Source organism: Hermetia illucens, chromosome 4 (genome assembly GCF_905115235.1).
Source record: "Hermetia illucens chromosome 4, iHerIll2.2.curated.20191125, whole genome shotgun sequence".
NCBI lineage: Eukaryota > Metazoa > Arthropoda > Insecta > Diptera > Stratiomyidae > Hermetia > Hermetia illucens.
The window spans coordinates 155,058,419-155,084,438 of NC_051852.1; the positions used below are offsets into that span (position 1 = coordinate 155,058,419).

General features: G+C 45.9%; 1 protein-coding gene across 1 annotated transcript in view; it reads left to right on the forward strand.

The window, feature by feature from the left end:
• LOC119654435 overlaps positions 1 to 21,436 on the forward strand; it is a 114,533-nt gene extending 93,097 nt beyond the window's left edge. Inside the window, exons 8-15 of the mRNA XM_038059834.1 lie at positions 12,051 to 12,256; positions 12,324 to 12,541; positions 12,605 to 12,791; positions 12,855 to 14,061; positions 14,130 to 14,462; positions 14,525 to 14,644; positions 20,224 to 20,388; positions 20,453 to 21,436. Coding sequence (XP_037915762.1) covers positions 12,051 to 12,256; positions 12,324 to 12,541; positions 12,605 to 12,791; positions 12,855 to 14,061; positions 14,130 to 14,462; positions 14,525 to 14,644; positions 20,224 to 20,388; positions 20,453 to 20,989 — 2,973 coding nt within the window. The 3' untranslated portion in view covers positions 20,990 to 21,436. The remainder of the gene's footprint in view (positions 1 to 12,050; positions 12,257 to 12,323; positions 12,542 to 12,604; positions 12,792 to 12,854; positions 14,062 to 14,129; positions 14,463 to 14,524; positions 14,645 to 20,223; positions 20,389 to 20,452) is intronic.
• The last annotated feature ends 4,584 nt before the right edge of the window (positions 21,437 to 26,020 follow it).

A 26,020-nucleotide genomic window follows, 5' to 3' on the forward strand; every position in this document is an offset into this window, starting at 1 on the left:
TTTTATCGAGTCGCTCTTTATTTATATCATTTATAATAATATTTAAAGTAGGTTGCCCAGCGTTAAATCACATCCGTTCTGGTTTCTAGAGAGCTGACTTACTTTCGTTTTCTAAGAAACTTATCGTAATCTGAGCATAATTTGGCTTTTTGATGACGGCAACCTGATTAAATACCGAGAGTTTAGCATCTATCAAATTATTTCATAATACTGTATTTGTTATCTACCTTGCTTCTGGTGACACAGTTTATTTTCAAAACAAACCTGATAAAAGAATCAGATTTTTTTATAATATACTTAACACGTGAATTTAATGTCAGAGTTTTTCAAATATTATGGATTAGGCTAGGATCCTCTCTTAACCTGTTCTACCGAGCTATCTATTTCCACTACCATCGTCATAACTCTCCAGTCCTTTATTTTTTACACACAAGAGAGTTAAGTACCAGAATTGATTAATTAATCAACCAACTGCTAACTGAGCAGAGGATTTTGTGAACCTATTTCTGGGTCGCTTTATAATTTTTGTTAACTTCACATATGGCTTTAAGGTGTTTCTCGTCAAATTAGTGATGAAGAACAAGTGTTTCTCTTGACTTGGCTTTACGAAACTCATACTGCCAACCTAAAAACACCCTTGGCTCTCAACAACTGAGAGCAATCTGAGGATGGTTCACCAGCCTCAAGTAATAGTACCAGATTCTACCATTTTCATTTTGCGGAAAATATCCCCTTGGATACGCACCCTTCAAACAACTCAATCAACATATCCTGTTTGGATTTTACGGCGAGCTTAGCGGCCTTATTCGATATGCCTATTCTGCTGTAACTCGTCTCTGGTGTCTGCCGGGATTGCCGTCACATTCCAAGTTCACAGGAAACTGTCAGTGTCTTTTGCTTGGGAAATAACCCCTGGATAATTTGTCCGGATGACTCCAGTGGTTAGAGCGCTGGGCTACCGTAGTGGAAGGTCGCGGTTCAGATCAGTTGTGAATGACTTACGGTGGCTAGCCATTTTACCCACAATGGGCGGAGTTTCACCGGATGTGATACGGTTAAGAACCGTGATGAAGAATTTCTTCTCCCTTTTCTGCTCCTCGTCACGGTGGTGGAGGGATTAACCGTTAACGTCCCTCATAGGATCATCAAATGATGTAGTACGTAGTTCTGAAATCATTATTATCTGCAATAGCTTCTGGTTCTCTGACCAGGGCAATAACAATATTGGAGCTCAAGCGCATCACGATCGCCATCACTCGCAGATGTCAATAGAACTTTTCTTTCCTTCCATTCATTGATCTGCCATGATTCCGCAATCAGCTGGATTTTGTAATGTCCCTTCGGGAAGTAGTTGACGAACTGTGTAGCACCCTAGAAGAGCATTTTTGATGGCGGCCCAATGCCCATCAATTTTCTCAGGCGGGTTGCTCAGCAAATCTGCCTTTAGATCAGCAAGGTAACTCTTCCACTGGTGAGCGATAGCTAGGTCATATAAGCAATCGATATTGAAGTTGGGGACTATAGCTCTCCAACCTTGCGAGAAGTGGCGGACGCAATACGCCAGTGAAAGTAAGTGATCATAAGATGGTGATTCCTTTCGAGACCAATGTATGAAGACAACTTCTAAATCTACTGCTTTTCACAAAGGGGTAGGTCTGATTGCTCATACAGTTGTGATCCTCCTTAACCTGGACTGAAATCTTGCAGGAACCGACTTCCAGGTCAAGAGAGTGCGCATTGCCAACATCAAATTCGCGTCTGTTACCACTTGGCTTTCCAGCTCCCTGTCGCAAGAGCACTCTCCAGAGTACTACCATCTTACTTCGGTTAAGCCAAGAATGTCCAGCTTATATCGGCGCAATTCTTGCTCGAGTTGGAGAAAGCGAGCGTTCTAGGGACCACCAATGCCGTTGTCGAGGGATTTGTGAGCATTCCAGAAACCAATTATTGCCCATTTTCGATCCGGGAAGGTCGTAGCCGTGAGGTCAGTCCTAATCCGAGTCGTTGTTGACATTTCGGTATCAGTAAAGTTTGAAAATTTGCAGGTTACTAGCCCATCCATTTCTATCCCTTTTAGTCGCTTTTTACGATATACAAGCAAGACTGAGTGTATTCTAAAATAGAGGGTAATTTGAAACTTCCCATCTGAAAAATGTGGAAGAAAGGTTACCAGTATTCGGAGAAACCAAAATGGATATTCCATATTGCAGTTGAAAATATTTTTTAATAGCCAGCTGACTGTGTATGCAGATGACTGAAAATTTTATTTGAGGAGACTACCGCGGCACATGCGTAACAAACTTGACGAGGTCAAATCGAAGGCAAATCTTTAGTATTTCTTAGCGAAGCCGTTCAAATCGTAGCACCTCAGGAAGCAGTGTGATGGCACACAGGCGGCGAACATACGATTATCAATAAAGAGGGCTTCGGCCAAGTTTAGGCTTCGTTCAGGCGGCTTTCACACGTTTCCACATCGTGATTGCAAATATCTTGGTTTTTTTTAATAGATGGAAGTGGCATGTTCCCTATTGACCTGTTAGCGAGAGAGATGCGTCTCTCGCTAACAGGTCAATAGGGACCATCCCTGCGATTTCGAACACCGCATCATCCGAACTAGTTCGAAATGTGCTGCATGCACCTCAGTGCAATCAGACGATAGGCAGAATTTATCTAACTCCAGTTCTGTACGTTGTTCAAATCCTCCGCCCACACAGGCGACGCGTACAACAATATGTACCGCACGACCCCAGCTATCAGCAGCCTGCTACACTGTTTTAGCCCACTTACGTTCGGCATCATCCGGGCAAGGGCAGTGGTGGTCGTTGCGGCTTTTTCACAGGCGTATGATATATGCCCTTTGAAACTGAGTCTGGCATCGAGAGTCACGCCAAGGTATTTGATGGTCGGCTTTGAAACGATCATATGGCTTCCAACCCGCAGATTCATCGTATTTTTTTTCCGGCGATTTGTAATAAGGATTGTCTCCGTCTTTTCTTCCGCCAGGCCCCCTCAAGGCAGGACCTTACAGCCATGGCCAACTCGGTGGCGTAAACGTCCACATCCTTCGGGAGTTTTGCAACGGTCATTATCTCCAGGTCATCTGCAAACCCGGCCGACTTGGCCTCCTCTGCTACAGGAAGCAAGAGCACCCCTTTATACACTATGTTTCAGAGCAGAGGGCCCAACACCGAACCTTGTGGTACTCTCGCTGTAATGATGTATTCATGGGCCCGTCGTCCTTCCCGTACCAGAGAGCTCTGTCCGACAGGTAACTCTCGATTAGCTTAGCCAAGTAACCAGGTGCATTAATTTTGGCGAATGACTCCTTGATGCGGCCCCAGTTGGCGGAGTTGAATGCATTTTTTACATCCACCATCACCACGGCACAGCACTTGCCAGAAAGCATTGCCCCTCGATCCAAGTCTACCACTCGTCAACAGTAGAGCGAACTTCCCGGAACCCATATTGTTCATTGGCAAGACCATTCCCGTCTTCTACGATTGGGAACAACCTATTGCAGATAATGCGCTCGAATATCTTCCTCATAGTGTCCAAAAAAACAGATAGGCCGATAAGATGCTGGGAATCCCGGTGGGTTTGGGCAACAACACCAGTTTTTGTCTTTTCCATTGTGGAAGAAACACGCCTTCCGCCATGCACGCCTCGAAGGTATTTATGAACCAATCAAGTCTGGTCCCCACCGCCAACTTCAGCACTTTATTAGGGATGCTATCCAAACCCGGGGCCTTGCCATCGCCGATCTTTCCGCAGACCTCCTGAAGTTTCTGAGTAACGCGAGGTGTTACATCCACCTCGAATTGGGCCTCCGTTTGATACCTGCTCCCCGTATGGTGAGGAAAGAGCGTGGTTACATTTTTTTGTAGAAGCCGTGGACAGGTCACCTGAGGCCACCTGGTCACCTGTATGCCATGCCCCAGGGGTTTATGTTGGCATCCACACATAGTCGCCTAAAGAAATCTCTTTGGCTCCTACGAATGGCCTCCTTTATTCTGCCACGCAACGTCGTAATCTCGTTCGCACTCCTCGTGATCGGGTGTTCCCCTGGATCGCTAGAACTGCCTTCATGCCCGATGGCATGCCGATCTTAGCTCCGCGATTTTGCTATTCCACCATACGTTTGACTGTTTGCTTGCAAATTCTCGCCTCCGGGGCATAGCAGTGTCGCATGCCTCGGTCATTCGTCGCGTGATTCTCGATGCCATTTCGGTCGCCGTGCCGTTCAAGTTGTTATGATCCGCCAGAGCTTCAGAGAATGTATCCTGCTCGAATGCCCTCATCGTCCAACCCGGCATCCCTACTCGCTTTCTGCGAGCATTCAACCCGCCACTTGTCCCACCAGTGACTTTAATAAAGATCGCCTGGTGGTCGCTATGGGTGTAATACTCACTGGCATACCAGGTAGTTCCCCTTGCCAATGCGGTGCTCACGTATGCGCGGTCGTTGATAGAGTCCAGTCCTCTCCCTCTGAACGTAAATGAGTTTCCAACATTGGCAAGTACAACATCCAACTCGGCAAATGCCTCGAGCAGGATATGTCCTCTCTCGTTTGTCCTTCGGCTACCCCACTCATAGGCCCAGGCATTGAAGTCACCCGCTTTGATTTTCGGGGTATGACTTCTTGCATCCAGCACCAAATGGTGCATCATCTTCTTGTACTGCGCAAGCGTTGCGCTAGGAGGAGCGTAGCAGCTATAGATATGAATCCTGTAGAGCCTTTGATGAGCTGCTTCTGTCCTGTCAGTCGTCTATTTGGGAGAGTAGATCTCTTTTAAGAGATGCATCAACGGTTTCATTTTCGGCCATCTTACAAAGGCATGTATAGATCCCGCTGGCTACAGAGTTGTAATTATCATCATCAATGGCGCAACAATCGGTATCAAGCCTAGGTCTGGTTTGATAAGGAACTTCAGATATCCTGGCTTTGCGCCGAGGTCCACCAATTCGACATCTCTAAAGCCTTCTAGCGTCTTGGCCTATGTTATCGCTGTATCTAATAGAGTCCTTAACCTAGCTAAAGTCGAGGGGTTGTGATATGAACATTTAAGGATAGAGACGGCGAACGATTTTAGAGTTTCCTTCAGTAATGTTATTCGGCTTAATCTAGATTTATTCCGGGCCACATATTTTTTCTCTATTCTGCATTTTAAGATGCAGTGGGACACATCCACCCTTCGATTTCCAAATCCATAGACAGAATAGTTCGTAAACCAGGAATACAATGATAGAAAATTTATTTCGAATTTATAAAAAAATAAGAAAAAATATCCTTAAAAACTAAGTTTCTGCTTAAGATACTCGTAGGCATACACAGGTTACAGGGCTTTTGCAGTATCCACATTTATACTTCATTGAGCGACAAAGTTTACAGCAGCTGTTTTTGGTGCAAACTGGAAATTGGAATTGAATAAAAGATCATTAGTTTTGCCAGTTATTGAATCAAATTCATTAAACCTACTTAATCGTTGGATGCTCTCATCTCCTTTTTCAATTACATCTGGTTCTTCGACTCCTGCCAAGATCCACTTCTCTTCTTGATCTAAATTTTTGAGGACTTCGGGGCTCGTATCTAATTTATCTGCTTCCCTTTCATTCAAAGCGAAGGACACAAAAATTTGTGTTAGGAATAAAGCTAAGAGAACCTCTAACAATTTCATTTTGTTGAATCGAAATTATGTAAGTTTTAATAAAACAATCTGAAGCTTTGAATTGATTCAATTTGTGAGTTGATAAAACTTCTTCTTTTATACTCACCAATGTGGGTTAACTACCAGATAAATCTGTTACGAGCTGATTTCGATGAAATATTTCTAGGAATTTGAATCAGTCTGATCGTAGATTAGATCTAAAATACTAGAACGGAACTGATAATTTTTCTACTTATTAATTTTCAACAAAAATTACATTAAGACTGGGGGAAACATAAATATGTTTATCAAAGTGTAATCTCGCGGTGTTTCTAGCGATTAAATTATTTGAAATAATTAAGACTTACTTTTTTAAGGTTTTGTGTAAAACTTGGGTTTGCTGTCTGCCGGACCGGACCAAATGGAGAGCAACTTACTCCCTCTTTTTTTTGGTCTGCGGACCCCTCGTTCGGTTGATGCGGACTTAGGACCCCACAATTCTCAAAAAAAATATATACAGCTCTGCCCAAGCTCTGCTCAATAAGGCGAATTTGCCTTCAGTCACGCTGCTCCCAGCAGAGGTGAGGCAGCGTCTGATGATTGGCCTTTGCTCTGGTAATAAACCGTAAAGCCATCATCGCCTGACATTTTTTTAATGTTTGGGTGTTAAGTCCTAAACGAGTGGTCCGTGGACCAAAAAAAGCGGGAGTAAGTTGCTCTCCATTTGGTCCGGTCCGGCATTAAGTTGATGCGGACTTACGACCGCACAATTCTCAAAAAAAAACCTGTAGGGGTATTGGCGATATCCTCCTTGCCCGTGAGAAACTCGGTGAAATTATAATGTCGTCTCAAACCACTCCTTGATCCCAGGGATGAGCCTGTGAGTCCATCGACCCTTTTCCGAGCGTTCCCACCGCTCTTGCCATCTATTTATGGATCTCTCCCTCTCAGCGTTCTTCGTCTGCGATAAGGGAGAGAATGGCTTCGCATTATATATGTTTGCCATCTCATCTGCCAACATGTTAATGGGCATCATTCCTGAGATGATGAATGCTGCATCATCTGAAACACATCTGAAGGCAGAGCATACCTTCAGGGCTATCCTCCTGTAGACTGCACTCAGTTTGTTAGTGTTACCTGACATCCGCAACGCCTGCCCCTAAACTGGGTTCGCATACAACATGATTGAGTTCACCACCCTGAGCTCCCTGTCTAATCACCACTCGCAAGTATTTGATGGTCGGCTCGGAAGTGATGATATAATTTCCGATTGTAATACAGGCGTAATTTCTCTTCCGGCGCTTAGTGATGAGGACCGCTTCCGTTTTTTCCTCCGGAAGTGTCAGACCATAGTGTCCGGGTAGCTGAGTGGTTAGAGCACTAGGCTACCGTACGGAAGGTCGCGGTTCAAATCTCACTGGTGACAGTGGAATTTGTATCGTGATTTGACGTCGGATACCAGTCGACTCAGCTGTGAATGAGTACCTGAGTCAAATTAGGGTAATAATCTCGGGCGAGCGCAATGCTGACCACATTGCCTCCTACAGTCTACTGTAGTGTACCGTTACGGTCTTGAATGAAGTGCTCTAACACACTTCAAGGCCTAGATCCAATATGGATTGTTGCGCCAACGATTATTATTATTAAGTGTCAGACCAGAGCTCTCTAGCCAACTTTTAAGGGCACTGATTGCCTCGCCTGAGTATAATTCAGCATCTTCGAGATGCTTTGTGACAACAAATAGCGCTATGTCGTCAGCGTAACCCACCACCGTAGCTTCCTGGAGATTAAGTACATCGTCGTACATGATGTTCCACAGTGGCGAGCTCGACTCGGAACCCTGTGGGACATACGCAGAAACAACGTACTTCTGAGGTCTGTCATCGGTGTCATACCAGAACCTCATTTCAGTTAAATAACTATCAACGATAGCCACAAGATAGGTAGGAGTACCAACCTTCGCTAGGGATTTCCGTATTAGATTCCAATTGGTCGCATTGAATGCATTTTTCACGTCCAGGGTTACTACCACGCAATATCTGCTGGTGCTACCGTTTCCATGAATTGCATCTTCGGCCAAGCCAGTGACCAATTTGATGGCATCAGTGGTTGATCTAGTTTTACGGAACCCATACTGCCGATCTGAAAGGCCACCTGGCTCTTACCAACCGGGAGTAATTTATTATAGATTCCCCGCTCTAACGTTTTCCTCACAGTGTCCAAAATACATATAGTTCTGTATAAGGATGGTTCATCTGGGGGTCTACTGCTTTCATGCAGCTTCCTCCAAACTACAATTTCTATTTTTCAGTGTAGATATATATTTCGGGAGTAACTTACCCCCTTCACTAGTGCAATGATACTATAGTACTATCACTCTCGCGATCATCATCACGGCCGATTCAGAGACAGTGCGTTGCGCGTACGCCACCTGCAAAGCTTCCCGTCTCTTCCCGTCGCGAGACCCTTACGATATATCTGCTTGTCAAAAGCGTCAGCCCATATCACTGCACCGTAGAATACGATAGGCTGCGTGGAACTCATCAGGAGATGTCGCCTGCTAGACGTAGGGCCCCCTATATTTGCCATTATCCATGAGCTTTTTGAACACTTTTTCAGCGGTGTCAAACATACAAAGTAGGCGATATGAAGACGGCAACTCAAGGTCGCCTCTCTCATCAGCGCATACATCGCCACTCTTCAACAAGAAAGGCAAATGCTGTCTTTCAGGTAAGTGTTGAATGCGCCAAGCAGTAGGTCTGGCCTATCTTGGAGCGTCAGTTTGTATACCTCTGGCGGGAGACTATTGGGCCCTGACGCCTTCTTGTTTTTCCTAGAGATGACCTGTTCCAACTCTTTTATAGAGAAAAGTGGGGCAGTACTTGGCGCTCTCGGCGCCGACGTCATCATCCCGTATGGAGTGCTCAGGGAATAGTGCCCGTACAATGCAGTCCATCTGCCTGGCTTTAAGTGAACAAAGTTTCCTGCAGAGCCCCGATTTTTCGGGTTATCAGTTTGAAAGCGAGTCCCTCGGGCCCCATTCACCTCCTCGACCAGCTTTTGTCAGCAGCGAGCTTTGTTCCTGTATGTTGCTTTGCAGAGTTTACTTTTGACTGATCTGTACTAAGCCATTATGGTACATGCCTCCTCCCGGTCGTTTAGACCTTGTGTTAAGCGGCAGAGCCTGTGACACTCCTTCCGGAGCTCTGCAATTTCCACCGTCTACCAATTCATAGAATGTCTGCCACGTCTCGATGTCTTCCTGGGCATGGAGGTCCGTTATCAAGTTCATAACTGAATTTACGACAGTGTTAGCTGTAGCGCCACTAACCCCAGGAGTGCGCTGCAGTACGGCCCCATCCGTTCCAAGAATTTCGACAAACTTTCCGGTGTTCACTTTCGCAACGTTCCATGCACAGAACGAGCGTCAGAGTGGCGCGTACCGAGAGTTTGTGTCCACCGCCGGTGTTTAAAACTATCAGTCCTATTCCCGCCGCCATTTCGAGAATTCGTTTCCCTCCCCCAATTCAAGTGCCCTAGCATTGAAGTCACCCCCGACCAGAATCCGCCCATCCGCGCCCAAGATAGCGCCCTCCAAATCATCAAGCCCGCGTCGAAAGTCCGCTATCGTCTCATTCGTCGTAAGATAGACACTGAAAAACGTTAGTCCTGGACATCGAATCCAGACAAAGCTGTCCTCTTGGCCTTGGGTAGGAACCCTAAGGAGGGTGCCGTTTCGAACCCATATGGCAGCGGTACCTGTTATGTCAGGGTGCCATGAAACTGGGTCCTTGTTTTGGTACTGCTCACTGATGAGCATTAAATCAGCTTTGGTATTTGCAACGAACTGCGGTAGCAATTCGCGAGCGGTTGCACATCGGTGCATATTGATTTGTAGGATGCGAATCATGTTGACCGCGTCCTAGCTCTTTCCAGTTCTGCTCTGAAGGCTGGACAATGTCCCGAATTCGTAGTGTGTGCAATGTTCTCATCAGACGCGCCATGGTCCCTGCATATGATGCAGCTTTCCTTTTCATTGCAGGTGTTCGCTCCATGGCCTGACTGATCGCATTTGCGGCATGTTACCCTTATGTGAGGTCCCCGACAGATTACAGAAGTGTGCCCATAATCATCTGGAACAGTTGGTTGCGGCGACCCGGATTCGTATCCAACACAATACCCAACCAATTGTGATTTTTCCGTTGTTCAGAAGCTTCCTTGCGTATTGCTGGGCAACTTCCACCACAGCGAGTTTTTGGCCTCGGGAGTTCGCAGAGGTGATACCAATCCAGACATTGGTTACCTCTGGGTATTTGCTTTTGATGACCTCTTCTACCTCGTTCATTTCGGTCAGGCAGTCAAGGTCTCGAATTTTCAGAGAACACATTCCAGGCTGGAAACCAAAGCTTTCTCTCCCAGAAGTTGCTTGACTGTTTCACAGAACGTAACTTTATTTGTTGTCCTCGGGTCTAATTCGACTAGGACTCCACTACCCTTCGTTCTACGAATGGAAGAAATTTCTACCCCGCTATCTTCGGGTTTGCTCTTGAAACGGATTTCACTGAGGGCTTCCGCAAAAGTCTTGCCTTCCGGCGGTTTAATAAGCAGAGCTGGTGGTTTAGTCATCCTTCGGTTCGCTACCTTTTCTTTTGGTACTCCGTCCTTCGTGTCCGCCTTAATTTTAAGTAGAGATTTTCTGATGACACGACGTGTTGTTGTCTCTTGTCCCTCTTTGCCTTCTCTCCTTTAGATACCCCATCCTCCTTTCGTTTTTTTCCCCAGTTCCGTCTGCAATGGGCTGTCTCCTATCTGTTTGCCGCTCGTAGAGTTCTCATCGGGAGGTGCGGTTGTTAGTGCTTCCCGTGGATTTCCTCTTACTCTCTATGTTCGCCTATAATATGAAATTCTGTTCAGAAGCTCCTTCAGCTCCATCAGCCCGTTTTCACCCCTTTACTGACGTTTTTCTGGAGGAATGTCGCATATGGCATGCGTTTCACAACTGTCGTGCATTTTTTAATAAGCCTTTCTTCTTCAGCTTTTGCCAGAGTAGTCGGCAGCGCTCCCATTTGGCTTATATATTTGGTTAATTTCGGCAGTTTCCATTGTTCCTCTTTTCGTAACTGGCACTGTCCGGGTTTCCGTTCTCTTGCAGACGCCGCTTGCCTTTGCGAGTTCTCCTCTTCGTCTGAGTATCCTGATGTCTCGTCGGGTATTTCAGCCCTTGCTGCGTCCTTCGTTAGGCGCTGGGGAGAGCGACACAATTTCGTGTTGCGTATAAACGCAGCCAGCTCACTTTCCATTCCCACTATCTCTTCGATCGTTTTGTTTGTGTTCCCCATTTAAGTTTTTTACCAGCGCATCGTGTGCAAGGGAGCGGAATGCAATAGTCAGGAATGGGTATAATCCTTGGGGTAGGGGTTTATACCCGTTCCTGAAGCCTGACCTGCGATTATCTGATCCTGGAAATCACAGATGGATCAGCGTTCGCTCGTGGCAACGCGGTCTACTAATACCGGTTCAATGCGCACTACCCGACCAGGGCCCCGAAGGGGCTGGCTGTTGATACACGCCACAACTACCAAGTTGGCAGGGCTAGGCTCACATCACCCGATCGTTGTCAACGGCTCCGGGGACTTCTAGTATGTCCCCGATTCGCTCTTCACCGAGAAACTTTCTTGAGGCTACTACCTAGGATGTAGGTATTATGCCAGCTTGGGGGTCAGAACTACATCAGGACAATGCCTCCTGATCACATACACAAACAAAGTGTTATCAGAGTGCACCTTTGCATTCAGACCACCCATTGTGAACTGCGTGTAGTTGTTCAAGTTGAAAGTCGCCTTTTTCATATAAGTTTCCATTGATAAGTAGCACTGCATAATTGTGATGCTCTTTAACTTGGACCGGAAACTTAAAGTCAAGATTCGGTTAGACACCGGCTCCCAGGTTACGAGAGCGTACCTTGCGGGAATAGCAGTCCGACGCCAGATATGTTTTTACGACCACTAGGCTTTCCAGAGTTACAAAAGGACATTGCTGAAAGGGAGAAAAGGGGTATCTGTTGGGCCTCACTGTCTCAGGATTGTATTTTCCCACCTTAATGTTTGGGGATTCTTTTTTGAAGGAGTCGACACGTATGGGAAGCTTGTAATCGATGTATATATGTCATTTTGCCTCATTTTGTGAATATTTTAACCTCCTCCTAATAAATGACACCGAGATTTAATGCAATTGGGAAGGGCTCACCAAATAATTTGATAATATTTATATAAAGCACAGCATTTAACCTTTGCACGTTTTCCTGAACGCGTGAATAAAACCTCCAAACATTTGTTCTGCTTAATTTTATGTACAAAGTGAATTTGTTTGACTGACCCCTAATGGAAATTTTTTTTATCTATTCAGGTGCTGGCGAACTATTGGGACAAAACTGAACACGAGACTGATCTACTTATAAAGAAATTCGATCGATATTCATTGGTCACAAAGGTGCATATAAGTGACACCAGCACTACAGCGATTGTCATTCACATTTTATACTATAATTACCTTCAAAATTGCGTGAAAAATGACCGAGTCCTACTTAACCAGACACTAGTGGACAGCTATCAGTGAGTATAATCGTTAGTTCTGTTTTTCAGCAATGTGACCATAAAATTCTTTGTTTGTTCTTTACAGAATTGAATTCGCTCTGAACAATCGCACCGACATTAATTTATCAATAGCCGACGATCACTATTTCTACTATTACATTGGCTATCACCTAAAAGAGGCGGAGATGCTCCATTTGTTCCCAAAGTTGTATTTGGACTTGGGTTTCTTGGGGCAGAAATTGCGTTACACGGGACTGCCGAATACAATTGGTGATTTGAAATATTTCCGGGACGAAATAACACGTGAGATCGGGAAATAAGCGATGTTGAGTGGAGCTGGGTTAATTTCTTGTTCTTGCTACATAGGTCGTATTCCTGGCAAAGAGGATTTCATAGACGAGCTACACGAATTTTTGCCAAATATCGAGGAGATGCTTTTCAAATCAGAAGATACTTATTTGTTACAGTACACGCTGATGACGCATGGGATACTTCATGAAGAGGCTATGCGGCAGGCTTGTGCCTTTCCACATCACGCCTGGTTCTCAGATAGGTAAGAATGAGCTTTGACTGTAAAGGGTTCTGAATCGTTTCAAGCATTTTAACTATTCCACAGCGACCATTTCCATCGACGGCGTCAAATTGTTCCGCTTCGGGACAATCCTAAACTCGTGAAACTCGTCGAGCCCAACACATGTTTAGTTGCGTTGGAAAATCATGCCATACTCGTTGCGGATCTTTCACTGAACTATAGCCATAAACCGACTTATTTCACTGACCATCAAAGTGCCATCCAACAAATTGTTATATTCACTGAAAATTATTTTCTATCATTTGACGCAGACCGGAATATCCGTGTATGGTGCATACAAAAGGAGCGTCATGAAAGCATTTCCCGACGCGAGAGTTTGAGATTCGTTGTCAATCAAATTGACTATTCGACGTGCATGAAAGTTCGACCAAAGAACAGCGTGCAATTGATAAATGGGTTCATTCAAGCGTTCTACATTGAAAAGGACATTGAGGGTAATATCCTTTTGCATACAGCTTTGTCGGATGGTGCAGTGCGTATTCAGAAGTGGAATAGTAACAGGCAAAGATTTGAGGCGGAAATGTATCCTCCGTTGAGCACGAATATTAAGAACATCAAGTTTCTGGTGCTCCTCCATCATCTCTACGTGATATTGACTAAAGATGGGAGACTAAGAATCTTCAATAGCCGTGATGGGTCTCAATGCAGATATAATTTCGAGTTTCCGGATAATTTGCGGAACCCGATCGGCCTACATCACTACTACATCCATCCCTCTGTGGTTGTTTTGGTGTTTGTTTTTGCTTCGAGGAGCTTCCAAATACGTTTTCCCATAGATGTAGACGGAAATGTCTTAGAAGGTGCCATGGAGAGGGTGTACGAGATCAATGACGATGAACGGATTACATGCAGTGCAATGTCTGATGACGACAATTATCTGATCCTCGGTACAAAGCAGGGGATTTTAGTGATCGATTTGAGAGATCGATCGGAAGTATTACGAAATAGTATTAGCGATCATATCACTTGCGTTGATATCTTTTCATTGGATGACGATATTTACAAGTACATCATCATTTCGGGATCGAAGGGTGAAAGATTGTTGAATATCTTCGGATTGAAATTAAATGGAAATGACACACTTACCTGGGCCAATAGCATTGGAACATTCCTGAATGAATGTAAGCTAAATTTGCGTTTTGAGCCAACTGCGTGGCTTATTGGAAAACAACTTTTTGATGTGGCCCTTGGTGAGAAACGTGCTGTAGTTGCCGTCGATTCAAAGAACAGGGTAAGTGGTATCTTCTAATAAAAGTGGTATCACTAAATAATGTGACTTTCCCCCTCAACAATTCATAGATCCATCATTTGCTCGATGAAAAATGGTCTATGATGTTGCCCGCTGATCAGAAAAATAAAATCACTGCCGTGAAAGCATTTGGAGTTGACTTCTATTTCGGGTGTCAAAATGGTGTAGTTTGCGATTCACATGAAAATGACTTTGATACAGAGCTAGAAGAGCCCATTAGGTTCTTAGAAGTATTTGGATCGGATTTCTGGATTGTATCGACTGAAAATGAATCGCTAATTAAACGTGGGGATAAAATCCGTAGATTTAGGTTTCCTGTTCATAAGTGCTATTTGCTGGATGATAAGTATTTACTTATGGTAGAGAAACACAGTTCTGTACGGGTGAGTTAAGGTGACATAACATTTCGAACATGATATGATTATGGTAAGTTGTTGATTTTCAGCTCTGTAACGCCTTCGGAGAATTTGAAGCTCGTGAATGCTCTCTAAATAGCGATGAGTTTGCAGCGGCGGATTTCAAAGAGAATATCCTGGTAATAGCAGGTCAGCCTTACAATATTTACGTAAGTATAGTCAAAGATATGTGTTCAATTAAAAACAGGAAGCGTTAGTGTACTTGGCTTCTCAGTATCCGCATCATTTAGTTCTCTTTGCCGTGTGACGATCGCATGGTAGATTAATTTCCTTGTATGCAGTTCATTTTCCTTTTCCCTTTCAACACATCCATTACACTTCTTTCAATTCCCTTTTTTCCATCCCGACGTTTGTGCGTTTTTTAGGTGCCCATGCGGACCCATGCTTGGCTTAAGGGCACGTTTTATAGAATGCCACATGAGGGATGGAAGTGGAAGGAATAACAACCACATTCTCAAGTTTGGCTAGCAAAGGGGCAAGCAATCGTGTGTCGACGGAACATTTGAGTGGAGCTTCAATATTCACGATTGATGATCGATTTAGCCAAATTTTAAGGTTTTTTAGATAGCTCTCCCCACTAGTTCGGTTCCGGTCAAGTAGGATGGTCGTTAGATCATCGATTAAATTCACTTAAGTCCAGCATAGCCGCTTTGAGAAGCCCAATTGGCGCTGTGATCCGCCGTTGTGATGCCACAAACTTCTAAGACAATGGCTGCTGTGGTAAGAGTTTGGGGATAGGTTTACCCCCCAATTTAAAATAAAAATCCGTTTTTATTTTTTTCGGTTTTATTTACCTTTAAACGTTACACTTTTCTATTTCTCACGTTCAACTCTGGTATTTGACTCTCACCGCGACGGTCTACCCGAGAGATTTTTGTCATCTTGACATCTCTTGCCTCGGTTGCCTGTTAGCTTTTTCCACAGCTGTTCAACACGACGCAGACATGAATTTGCGGTGGAGTTCAAGTTCGCACTTCAGATGTGCCGCCACATCACTCCGCTCTCAGCTGAAATCACACGAGTTCAGCGAAGCAAACCGTCCGCCTGATCCTGTCAATGGAGGTCATCGGGCGAATTTGGCGCTCCACGTGCGTTTTTTCGTTCGCGCCCGTCCAAAGCCCTCATCTTTGACAAGAACACCTACTTGGGTCCACCTCGGACGGCGAACTTGAACCAGTGCTCGCCGCGCTCCAGAACTGGTAGCTGCAGCGGGCTCCGAGGAGCGTCCACCTGAATGAGAACCTGTGAGCACGTTTCGAGGTCCCTGGAGATGTTGACCTCCATTGTCGCGTGTCGGGAAGGTGGAGTCGGCCGCAGCTTGGAAACCACGTCCTTGAGCAGACGCAGCATTCCAGAGTCGCCTAATTCTGCTCTGTTGTCCAGCACAGGGTCCCTTGAGGCGCAGATTCTTTCCGTACACCAACTCCGCGGGGCTGACGGCGAACTCCTCTCGTAGGGCTATGCGGAGGCAGAGAAGGACGAAAGGCAAGTACCGCGACCACGATGAATCGTCGCGAGCCATTAAGGCGGCTTTCAGCGTCCGATACCAACGTTCCAGGATACCATTGGTTTGTGGATGGTATGCAGCAGTCCTGTGCCGTTTGAAGCCCAGGAGCTTTCCTAACTCCGCGAAAAGAGTAGATTCCAATTGCATTCACTGGTCCGTGATGATAACGGCTGGAACACCAAAGCGCAGTATCCACTCTCGACAGAGGGCCTCGGCACATAACTGTGTCGTAATGTCAGACAGAGGTATTGCCTCAGGCCACCTCGTAAACCTGTCGACAATTGTGAAGCAATACTTGAATCCGTGCGAGTATCGCAGAGAGCCGTTAATGTCGAGATGGGTGGGGAATACATCTGCTTCCTTTCGAACGTGCTGGTTGACCTTGCACTTCTGGCATAGGATGCACTGATGGGCCATGAGTTTCCGTCCTTGGTCACGGACGGCGAGAAGTATTTATCAGTTACTATCCGTTTCGTACTCCTGATGCCTGGATGCGCAAGATCGTGTATTGCTTTAAATACTTCCCTGCAAAATTGGCTAGAATGAATGGCCTGGGTCTCTTATCTGAGGTCTCGCAGAGTAAATGAGAGTTTAAGCCGAAAATAGAATCCGCACTTCGGGTGGTCGTCGCCGAGGCACCCAAGGCACCCAGTTTTTTGTTGCGTTAAACGTGCATCCGTGGTATATTTAGCCGGTTACGTTCTTTATTTACGATGGTACCAGCAAATCGTCAAGGCCGATGAGGGTCCTGGCGTGCGACTATCCGAAACGCCCATTTCGGGAAGTAGACCTCGACCGTGATTGCGATCGAGATCTACCTTCCGAACGCAAAGTACCAACCGCCGCTGCGAGCTAATGTTGTCACCATCGCCTCAAGCTCGTCGGCTTCCCGAGTTGTGTTTCGGGAAACTTCTGCGACACGGGGTGCGCGTATACTTCGTGTACTATGCCGGCTGTGGCGGACAACACCTCCAGCGATTCTGGGTTCGCGCAAGCTGCTCTTCGGGAGTCGTTGCAGCCAGAGGGACCTTAGCAGCTCAAAGCCGACCTTATCTCCAGCCAGCTGCTTCATTTCTCGTAGCAACTGGCTGGGGTACGGCCGTGTGAGTTCATCCAGCAAGTGATTAAGCTTTGCTTGCTCACTCACTGAAAGGTGCCGAATCAGCTACTCCTTCAAGTGGACGTACGAGCGTTCCTCCAGCATGTCCGTGACGAGTCCAATAGCCTCCTTGTGGAAACCAGTGAGTGCGTAGTTGAACTGGGTGGCGTCCGCCATGACGCCCGCCAGTGCAAATTTGGGCTCGAGTCGGCGAAACCACGCCGCCGGATCGCGTCCCCAAAAGGAAGGCACTCAAACCGCGACTGCCGGCAGCTCCAGTATTGGACCAGAAGATCTTGTCCAGGAGCCTTCTGACTTTTTAAGAAAGGATGGGCTCCTAGGTTCCTTGGACAGAATCTTACTGAGTCTCAAAAGATTCACTGGTGCTTACTTTGAATATTCTGATAATAATCCAACTAGGACCGCGTCTTGGCAGTCTTTATGGCCGACTTCTATTTCTTTAAGCAGTCCTTACATGGTTGTCAATATTTGTGCCTGTTGTGCCACGACATTTTGACATCAATTTCGAATGCTTTTTGCAGAATCCTGACCTTTAATTTCAGTTCGTCTATTCTGCCAATGTTATCAATTTGTGCACCGAAAAATTTGTTCTTGACAATTTGACTAAGATTTCTCTAGTCGATTCTTCTGGACCTCCTCCCAACTGTCACAGTTCTCTGAGCTGGGAAAATGGAAGGTAGATGTGCTGCCCCTGGCAATGCAGCCTATCAATAGGATGATCTTCTTTGTTGCGATGGTGGACACCAAATATTGCAGTTCTTCTGGCGAAGCTGATCGGTCGTCAGCCATTTAAGCCGAGAAGATGTACATGTTCTTCGCTCCCATCTGTGAGGATGCATGTTCTAGGTCTTCCCCGATCAGTGTCTCTGGCACTGTATTGTATTAATTGCTTTGTCGCCTTTTGATGGTTTGACCTCCTTCGATCCAGGGCTTCTGTATTATTGCTACGTTGATGTCTTCCTCTAAGAGGAAGACCAGCACTTCGAGCGCTGCAGATTTATGTGCGCTACCTCAGTGTGATCTGCTTTCGTAAGGGGTTTGTCTTCCCCCGTTGGATCGTCGGTTCTCATCTTCTCTAACACTTTCACCTTTGCACTCCTGCTCCGAACCCCACTTTATAATTCGTTTTTTTTCAGTCTTCCATGCACTCTCCATTTATGCGGAACAGAAAAGGGCGACTATTCATCTGGGGTTCCCTCTCCTTGATAACCAGCCAGGCGTAAGGATTGGACAAGCTTGTCCTTAATCAGCGACCGGTCTTTTGGGAATCTTGTTGTATGAGATGACCTTAAGCTTTACGCCCTTCATGGCTGAATCCACATCAATCAAACCAGGAGATGATTTTCCCCTGTCGCCAGCGCTAGACTTAAGTGACTTTTGGTCCCGTTGCTGAAGGGTTTCGCAGTTTGTGCCACGTCGGCCGGTTGTTGCTGATTCCCCATTTGCAGGGGTTGATTGGCATCCGAGCCCTTGCACATTCTTCTCTGTTGGTTTCGACTTCGTTTTCAGTTGGTTTTGGTATTTGTCAATAATTCCCTAGCGTTTAGCGAGGCCCATGTCTTGGTCTCAAGAGTAGTCCGGGAAAAATGTCTTCGGGGTGGTCAGGTATATTTTTTCGTATTTGTTCTTTACGTAAAAGGAAACGACCTGCACCTGCCGTCAGCCTGCCTTTAATTATAGAGTCCACAATTTGCGCGACACAAATCGGGGAAATTGGTCTGAAACTATCTAGATAATTGTGGTGTTTGCCCTTTTTAGAATGAGAGAGAGAGAGAGAGCTATTTTGGCCTTGGAACTTAGCCAGGCCACTTATTGGTATGTGATCCAATCCACCCCAGTGCTTATAAGAACTGCGTGGAGTTCCCCTAAAGCGAAAGGATGAATCATTTTGGCTTCAATAAGGGCTGGAGGGTTTTCATACTGGTTGTTTAGCATGCTTAAGTATCGACTGTTATTTTGTTTGTCCCAGACGCAAATTCCTCTGTTTCCTTCCTTCGCCAACTTGAAGTGGTATATTCTAGCTTTTGGCTTTGTTCTTTTTCCATTGGTCGGGAAGATTGGCTTGAGCATGCAGTTTTGCATGGCCTTGACGAGATCATTGTAAGAGGTGCCTTGTGGATGAGGGATATCTTCTCAAGGAGGGCGGGCTGGCTTGGGACTCTGGGCGCTACTTTGATTTCTCTGATTGGTAATGACGTGATTGAACGGTGATTGTTGAAAATAGGATTGTCTAGTTATAGGATCATGCACTGTTTGTGGATGATATTATTTCTTGTCCCTTAGGTGAGGTGTACGTGTCTACAATGATAGAGGTTCCAGCCTTCAAGTCACCGGCTATGATGACATTTGGCTTATTAGTAAAAAAGTTTAGGAGGTCCAGGAGACCTGAACGAAAAATATCTGGGGAAAAAGAGGAGAAAGGTGCACTGACGCTATGGTTTTTTCTGTGTCATCTAACCTGGCATCTTTAGTGCATTGACGAGACCGAGCTACATAGAAGTCTACCTGGGTTAGATAATTTCGATCGGAGAGGATGTCTTGCTAACGTGGAGAACGGAATGTCTCTGATGATACCAAAACGGTGGAGCATGGTTTGCGGAATGAAAGGTTTGAGTTCCTTTGTTGATCGTTAGCCTCAAGTTTGCGGGTGTTTTCAAGCTAGAGGTCCTCTATTGTGTCCGTGAACTCTGCTGGTGGTAGGAGGACAATTGTGCCTTCCGGTTTGTTTAACCACTTGACCAAAACAGGGTATGACGCTCTGGAAAAGGACTGATCATGTTGGGTTGATGGTTATTGATAACGTTTTTGAAACTGGTCGAGATTGCGTCCATTTCCATTGCTTCTAACAAAGGGGCTTGTTCCGCATGACCCGTCCGGGGAAGGGCAAGCGTGTGATGAGAAGACGATAATTCTACTTATTCGGAAGAGGCAGGGCTAATGAGCTTACGCATCGTTGGGGTGATGGGCTAGGTTTTAAACCTAGCTTAACCACTCTATGCCAACGGGTTAAGAAACACATGTCGCAATCATCCCGAAACAACATCCGAACTCGAGTACGACAATTTGTAAAGCGAATTCCACATTTTGTCTTGTATTTGCAGAAATACGATATCTACATAGATAGTAACGGGAACCCGAATTACAAAGAACAACAATGTAGCTGTCGCGCCGATGGAAGAGAGGAAGTTGAAGGAAGAATCACTGCCATAGAAATTTCTTCAGATGCTGACCTTTGCGCTGTGGGTTTTAACACTGGAATGATAGAGGTGAGAGAAATTTTACTGTTCATTTAATTTACATTATTCTAAATGCTTAATCTAAACTATTCAGATCAGAAAACTTAGAACATGGCAACTAATTCAGCAGCTGGAGTCCCACCGCTCAAGCATTTACGACCTGAAATTCTCTCCTTGGTCATCAGACTCTTTGCCGATTGTTTTAGCCAGTACTTCTGAACAAATTTGCTTCTGGAATATTACACATGTTGTCAACAATCCACTTGAAATTTTGAACAACAGTGGGCGGCACAGTTCGCGTTTCACTTCGCGAAAGGACAAGCGTCGATCTGTGGAGTCTGGGACAAATTCTAATCGGAACAGTGTCGGCTATGATGTAACAGACATGCCAATTATGAACTTGAATTTCTGGGCAAATAAACGAGGCTGTAAAGATAAGCAGGAGTTGCTTGCCTGTATTAAGTTTGCCGGGAATAAAGCCGAGAAAGTATATCCCAATAAGGACTTCACTGAGTTTGTGACTATTGACGATGAAGGGGAGATCTACTTCCTGAAAGCGAAGGAACTGATTGATACTAATGGTTGTGAGACTGATGCATTTAACGATTTCAATGGCAACGTGCAAATCTGACAACGAATCCGTGTCTTGTTTTTGTTTTTTTATTACATGATTGTATATAGTTTTTATAGAACATTGATTTATACTTAAGATAGAGAAAGTATCAAAAATATTAGGCTTAGAATTGTTCATTTGTATCCCGTATTAGGCGCTTGGATACTGTCTGTGATTTCGCCTACAATAAATGGCTAATCAGTAGTGTTGCGCTCACATGCTATGCTGTGAAATGAATAGTTTTTTTTTTTTAGATATTTCAGGAAATTTTCCTTAGACACCATTGCGGGTCTGCCATTCCCTTGAGAGGCAGAAAGAAAAAGTCTAGCGCCTAATATTTCGTTTTCTACTTCTTTTGAAACCTTTTCAACGTGTTCATGTTGTAATTTTCATTTCCTAATTGTAAGTAATCAATAGTTTCATATTGAAAACTAGGCTAAGTTATGACAGACAAAGTTTATATACAACTTTTTTTTAAATGAAAAAATTTTCTACTTGAGAATAAATAATAAAGTGCAACACTTTAACCTTTCGTTTTCCTCAGATCGCACTTATAGGCCAGTTATAAAAATGGTAACAAGGCGTTCACATTGGCATGATTATATGGCAGCTCGGAACTGCCTCAGGGTCGTCAGCGGGTCGCTTATAATACGGGGTTTGACGTCTCTGAGGTGCCCGAGTAAGTAGTTCTGACCGCTTAGTTGGCAGTATACCTGCGTCCTAGGTAGTAGCCTTGAGAAAGCCTCTCGGTGAAGAGCGAACCGCGAATTACCGGTGGACGTCGGGGCACACTGGGAGTCCCCGGAGCCGTGGACAGCTCTCTGTCGATGGGGTGATGTGAGTCTAGCTCTGCCAAGGTGCTAGTTATGACGTGTATCAGGAGCCAGCCTTTTTGGGGCCCTGGTCGGGTAGTGCATATTGAATCGTTGTTAATAGAACGCGTTGTTGTACAGTCGACCATCCAAGCTAGAGCCGAAGAGGAAAGGCTCATCAAGAAATGCGTGGCAGTGGTGAAGCGTATGGGGTCGGCAATGTTCCTCCAGTGGACCGTCATCAAAGGCGTCAAAAACGAGCTGATTTAATTGGAGAAACTACTGGATCGCATTTCCTTCTACAGGTCAACGTGGAGAGCAGCGGAAGGTGATTGGAAAGCAAAAACAGCCGCACTTCCTGCCGAGAACACTGCTAACGCCAAACGGACCGCAGATAGCTCCACTGCAAAGCGAACTGGGGAAAAAGCAAAAAGAAGATGACATGTCTGAAGGGGACTTTATCAAAGTAGTTTCCAGGGCTAAAAAAAAAGAAGGCGAAGAAGGATAAAACGAAAAAACTGACTACGCCGCCAGAGACCCGTCTATCAAAAGACAAGGAGGTTCCAAACCAAAACCTAGTAGCGGAAAAGACGCGGAAACGAAGAAGGACTACATCGTCGGCTCTGCTCATTAAGCCGACTGGAGGCAAGACATTTGCGGGAGTTCTTTGTGAAATCCGCCACTGGTTGAAATTCGAAGACAATGGAGGAAAGGTGTCTTCTATACGGAAAATGAAGGATGGCGGAGCCCCCGTCGAACGGGGCCCGACGATGGCTAGCAAGAGTACGTTCTATGAAGCGGTCAAGGGGTTATTGGGGGAGAATACTCTTGTTTCTAGTCCTAGGCCTTTATGCTCTCTAAAAATCCGAGATCTTGACTGCTTCACAGAAAAGGTCGAAGTGGAGGAGCCTGTAAACCGGGAATGTCCAGAAGTAACCAATGCCAATGGATAGGTATCACCTCTGTAAATGCTCGAGACTAAAAACTCGCTCTTGTTTAAGTCCCCGAGCAATATGTGAGAAAACTCCTTAGCAGCGGGAGAATCAAAATTGGTTGGGTAGTATGCAGGGTACGAATGCGGATAGTGCTCACCAAGTGCTACAGGTGTTTGGAATATGGACACACGTCAGCAACTTGTAAGGGACCAGACAAGAGGCCAGCATGCCGAAGATGCGGCCAGGTAGGTCACCAATTGAAGACCTGCAACGAAGGCGAAAATTGGGTTCTCTGCGGGGATGGTGGCGCGTTTGGTGAGAGCGTCGCACACACTGCGGGATCGGGATAGTGTCCAATCTTTAGGGCGGAGCTGTAAATGGCTAGGACGTGAATGGTTTGATTCGCATTTTACAAATTAACATGCACCGGAACGCAACCGCTCACAGTTGCTAGCGCAAATTGCTGCGGGGGTAAATGCTGATCTAGTGTTAATCAGTGAGCAATACCGGAATAGGGACCCGGCTCCATGGAATCTCGACTTATCGGGTACCGCTGCCATCTGGGTTCGGGATGCGGTTCGATTTCGTGTTCTTACCCAAAGTCGAGGGAATGGCATCTTTGTTCAGAGATAACGTTTTTTAGAGTTTACCTGACGCTGAACTTTCGCCGCCGGCTTGGGAGGGCAAATCTTGGTAAGCGGTGATTTTAATGCTAGGACCCTTGAATAGGGCATGCCTCAGCCAGACTCCAGAGGGAAACGGATTCTGGAAATAGCGACGAGAACGGGGCTCGTAGTTTTAAACACAGTATTCACGTCAACGTTTCGGCGCCTGGGTTGCGAAGGAAGCATTCCTAAAATTACTTCTGCGTTGAAATCTCTGGCACCACCGGTGGACGTGTGGCGAGACCAAGAAGAGTTCTCAGCAAGGGATCACCAGTACATCGCGTTCCAAGTGGTTGACGCTACTTGCCGGCATGCACCAACCCGACGCTCCGTCTGCCTGTGGAATGTCGTGAGGGTGAACACCGAGAACCCGGACCAGGGCGAGCCGTGCTGGAGTGCGCTCGGTCGCTTCCATGCCCCGGAGGGACCCCAGCCGTGATAAACTTTCTATGTACTGGTGGAAGGCCGAAATTGCCGACCTACGGAGGGAGTGTCATAGACTCTGCCGCAACGTTTACACACTAACGAGGAGGCATGCGCCATAAAGGCAGAGTATAGATCAGCAAAAAGGATAATAAAAGCAAGGCACGCGGCTAGCAGAATCTGATCAACGAGGTGAATGCGGGTCCGTGGAGACTTGGCTATAAGCTTGGGGCTCTGCGGAAGCCCTGCATACTAAGTACCGAGCAAATGGAACGCATTGTTCGGGCATTATTCTGCACATATCCTGGACGCGGAAAACATCGAGGATTGCCCCCTTTTTCATAATAAGAGAGCTCGAAGAAGCGGTTCTCACCATGAAAAACATGAAGGCCAGATCCTGGTGGTTTTCTGGCGGAAGTTCACAGATTTGTATTCCACCAACGGCCAGACTGGCTGCTTGGGGCGTTCAAAGCTTGCTTGAAGGAGGACATTTTTCCTTGTCGCTGGAAGGTGGCCTGACTCGCGTTGATCAGCAAGGGGACAGGAGGCCCGGAGCTGCCGTCTGCATACCGACCGCTGTGTATGCGCGGCTCATCGGTAATTTAGACCCGTGGCTGAACCGAACGCCCGGTGCGATTGATTACTTCCTTATCCAACTTTTAAGTGGGCATGGAGGTTTTCAGTTTTATCTGCACAGGATTGGGAAGGCGCGATCTCCTGATTGTGTGTTTTGCAATGATGTGGTGGACGACGACGCTGAACATAAAATTTTTTCTTGTAAAAGGTGGAACGACTTTCTCCAGCAGCTTTATGCAGATACCGGGGAGCTCTTTCCAGACAACATTATCAGAGAGATGAGATCGTGTTGCGCGTCAAGAATACCTACGCGCCATCGTTCGAGGTTACCTGAAGTGTCCTTCAGCTCCTCCACAAGTTGCTGAGATGCCTGCACTCCCTTTCTACTGTTCTGAGCCAAGTGCCCTTGGGGCCACCCACTCGTCGGATATACTGGGGAGAGTGGATTCCATTTCGTGGCGTAGTCAGCAATGCAATTGTCGCTCTTCCTTAATTAGTGACTTATTCACCGCCACTTTCGCCTTCCGATTACAAAGCATACGCGTGTTAGGTGTAGATGGCAAACATTCCGGGTGTGTCACAAGGTGGCGTGTAGAGTCTACCGGACAACATCAGAAGAAGCAGCATACTAATTAGTAGGGATGCTCCTCATGACTAGTGAAAGCCGTTATCTTTAACATAAAATGTATGCAATCGGAGAGCATATTCCGACCGCAGCTGGCATGCTGGGAATTTTTAGCAGAATTTTAATTGCGTTGAACATACTGATTCATTCCAAATATTCGATGATGCGTTAGAAGAACAGCAAATAACTTGGCTGAAAGTGCTTGCTCCAGGAATTCTCCTGAGACATGTAAATTCAGAAGGCTATCCCGGTTTCCATGGTATCAGTATACCGTTGGTAAGGTTTCATGGCTGAAGCCGCTTCAAATGAATGCAGACTCGGGTTTAATCGCCCTAACTAAGCCATGGAGTATTCACCTATTACATCACGACCAGCAAGTCAAAGTGAGTACAGTGTTTCCCAGTGCGGCCACGACAGGGATGTGTGTAGTCTTCTTCACTGTCATCTCAGAGCACCAGCGTGTTAATAATCCGGATCTTCGTTAGAGTTACACTTAGGCAGACATGAACGGTCAAAATTCATCATCTCTTCATGACTGTCGTCCGGCCGGGGGATCAGTCTACCACACAGCTAGCTCCGCAGCTGATCAACGGATCAATTCTGACAAAAACCCTCCAATGCTGTTTTGCTCCCGCGTATCTCCAATGGGGCAATATTCGCAGCTTCCGCCATATTAGGAATTGTGCAACATAATTGCCCAACCCTTTGATATCTTTACCTTCACGAGGTAGCTCCACTTCCGACCGATGCTCCTAGCCCTGACACGTCATCCATTCGTGCTAGCCTCCCCGGGTTAACGGTTGCCTCCCATTTCATTTTCTGCGACAGGGACCGGGCTGCGAAACATAAGTGCACTAACGGTGGGGTCCTAATTCGAATAAAAAACCAACTCTGCGCCGAACCCGTCTTTCTCCCCTCTGACTCATCTTATGGTTGTGTTGCCCTGCATATCTCCCGTTCATTGTAGCTTGTATATATGTTCCCTGTGCTTGTCCTTCCCACCTTTTCGAAGA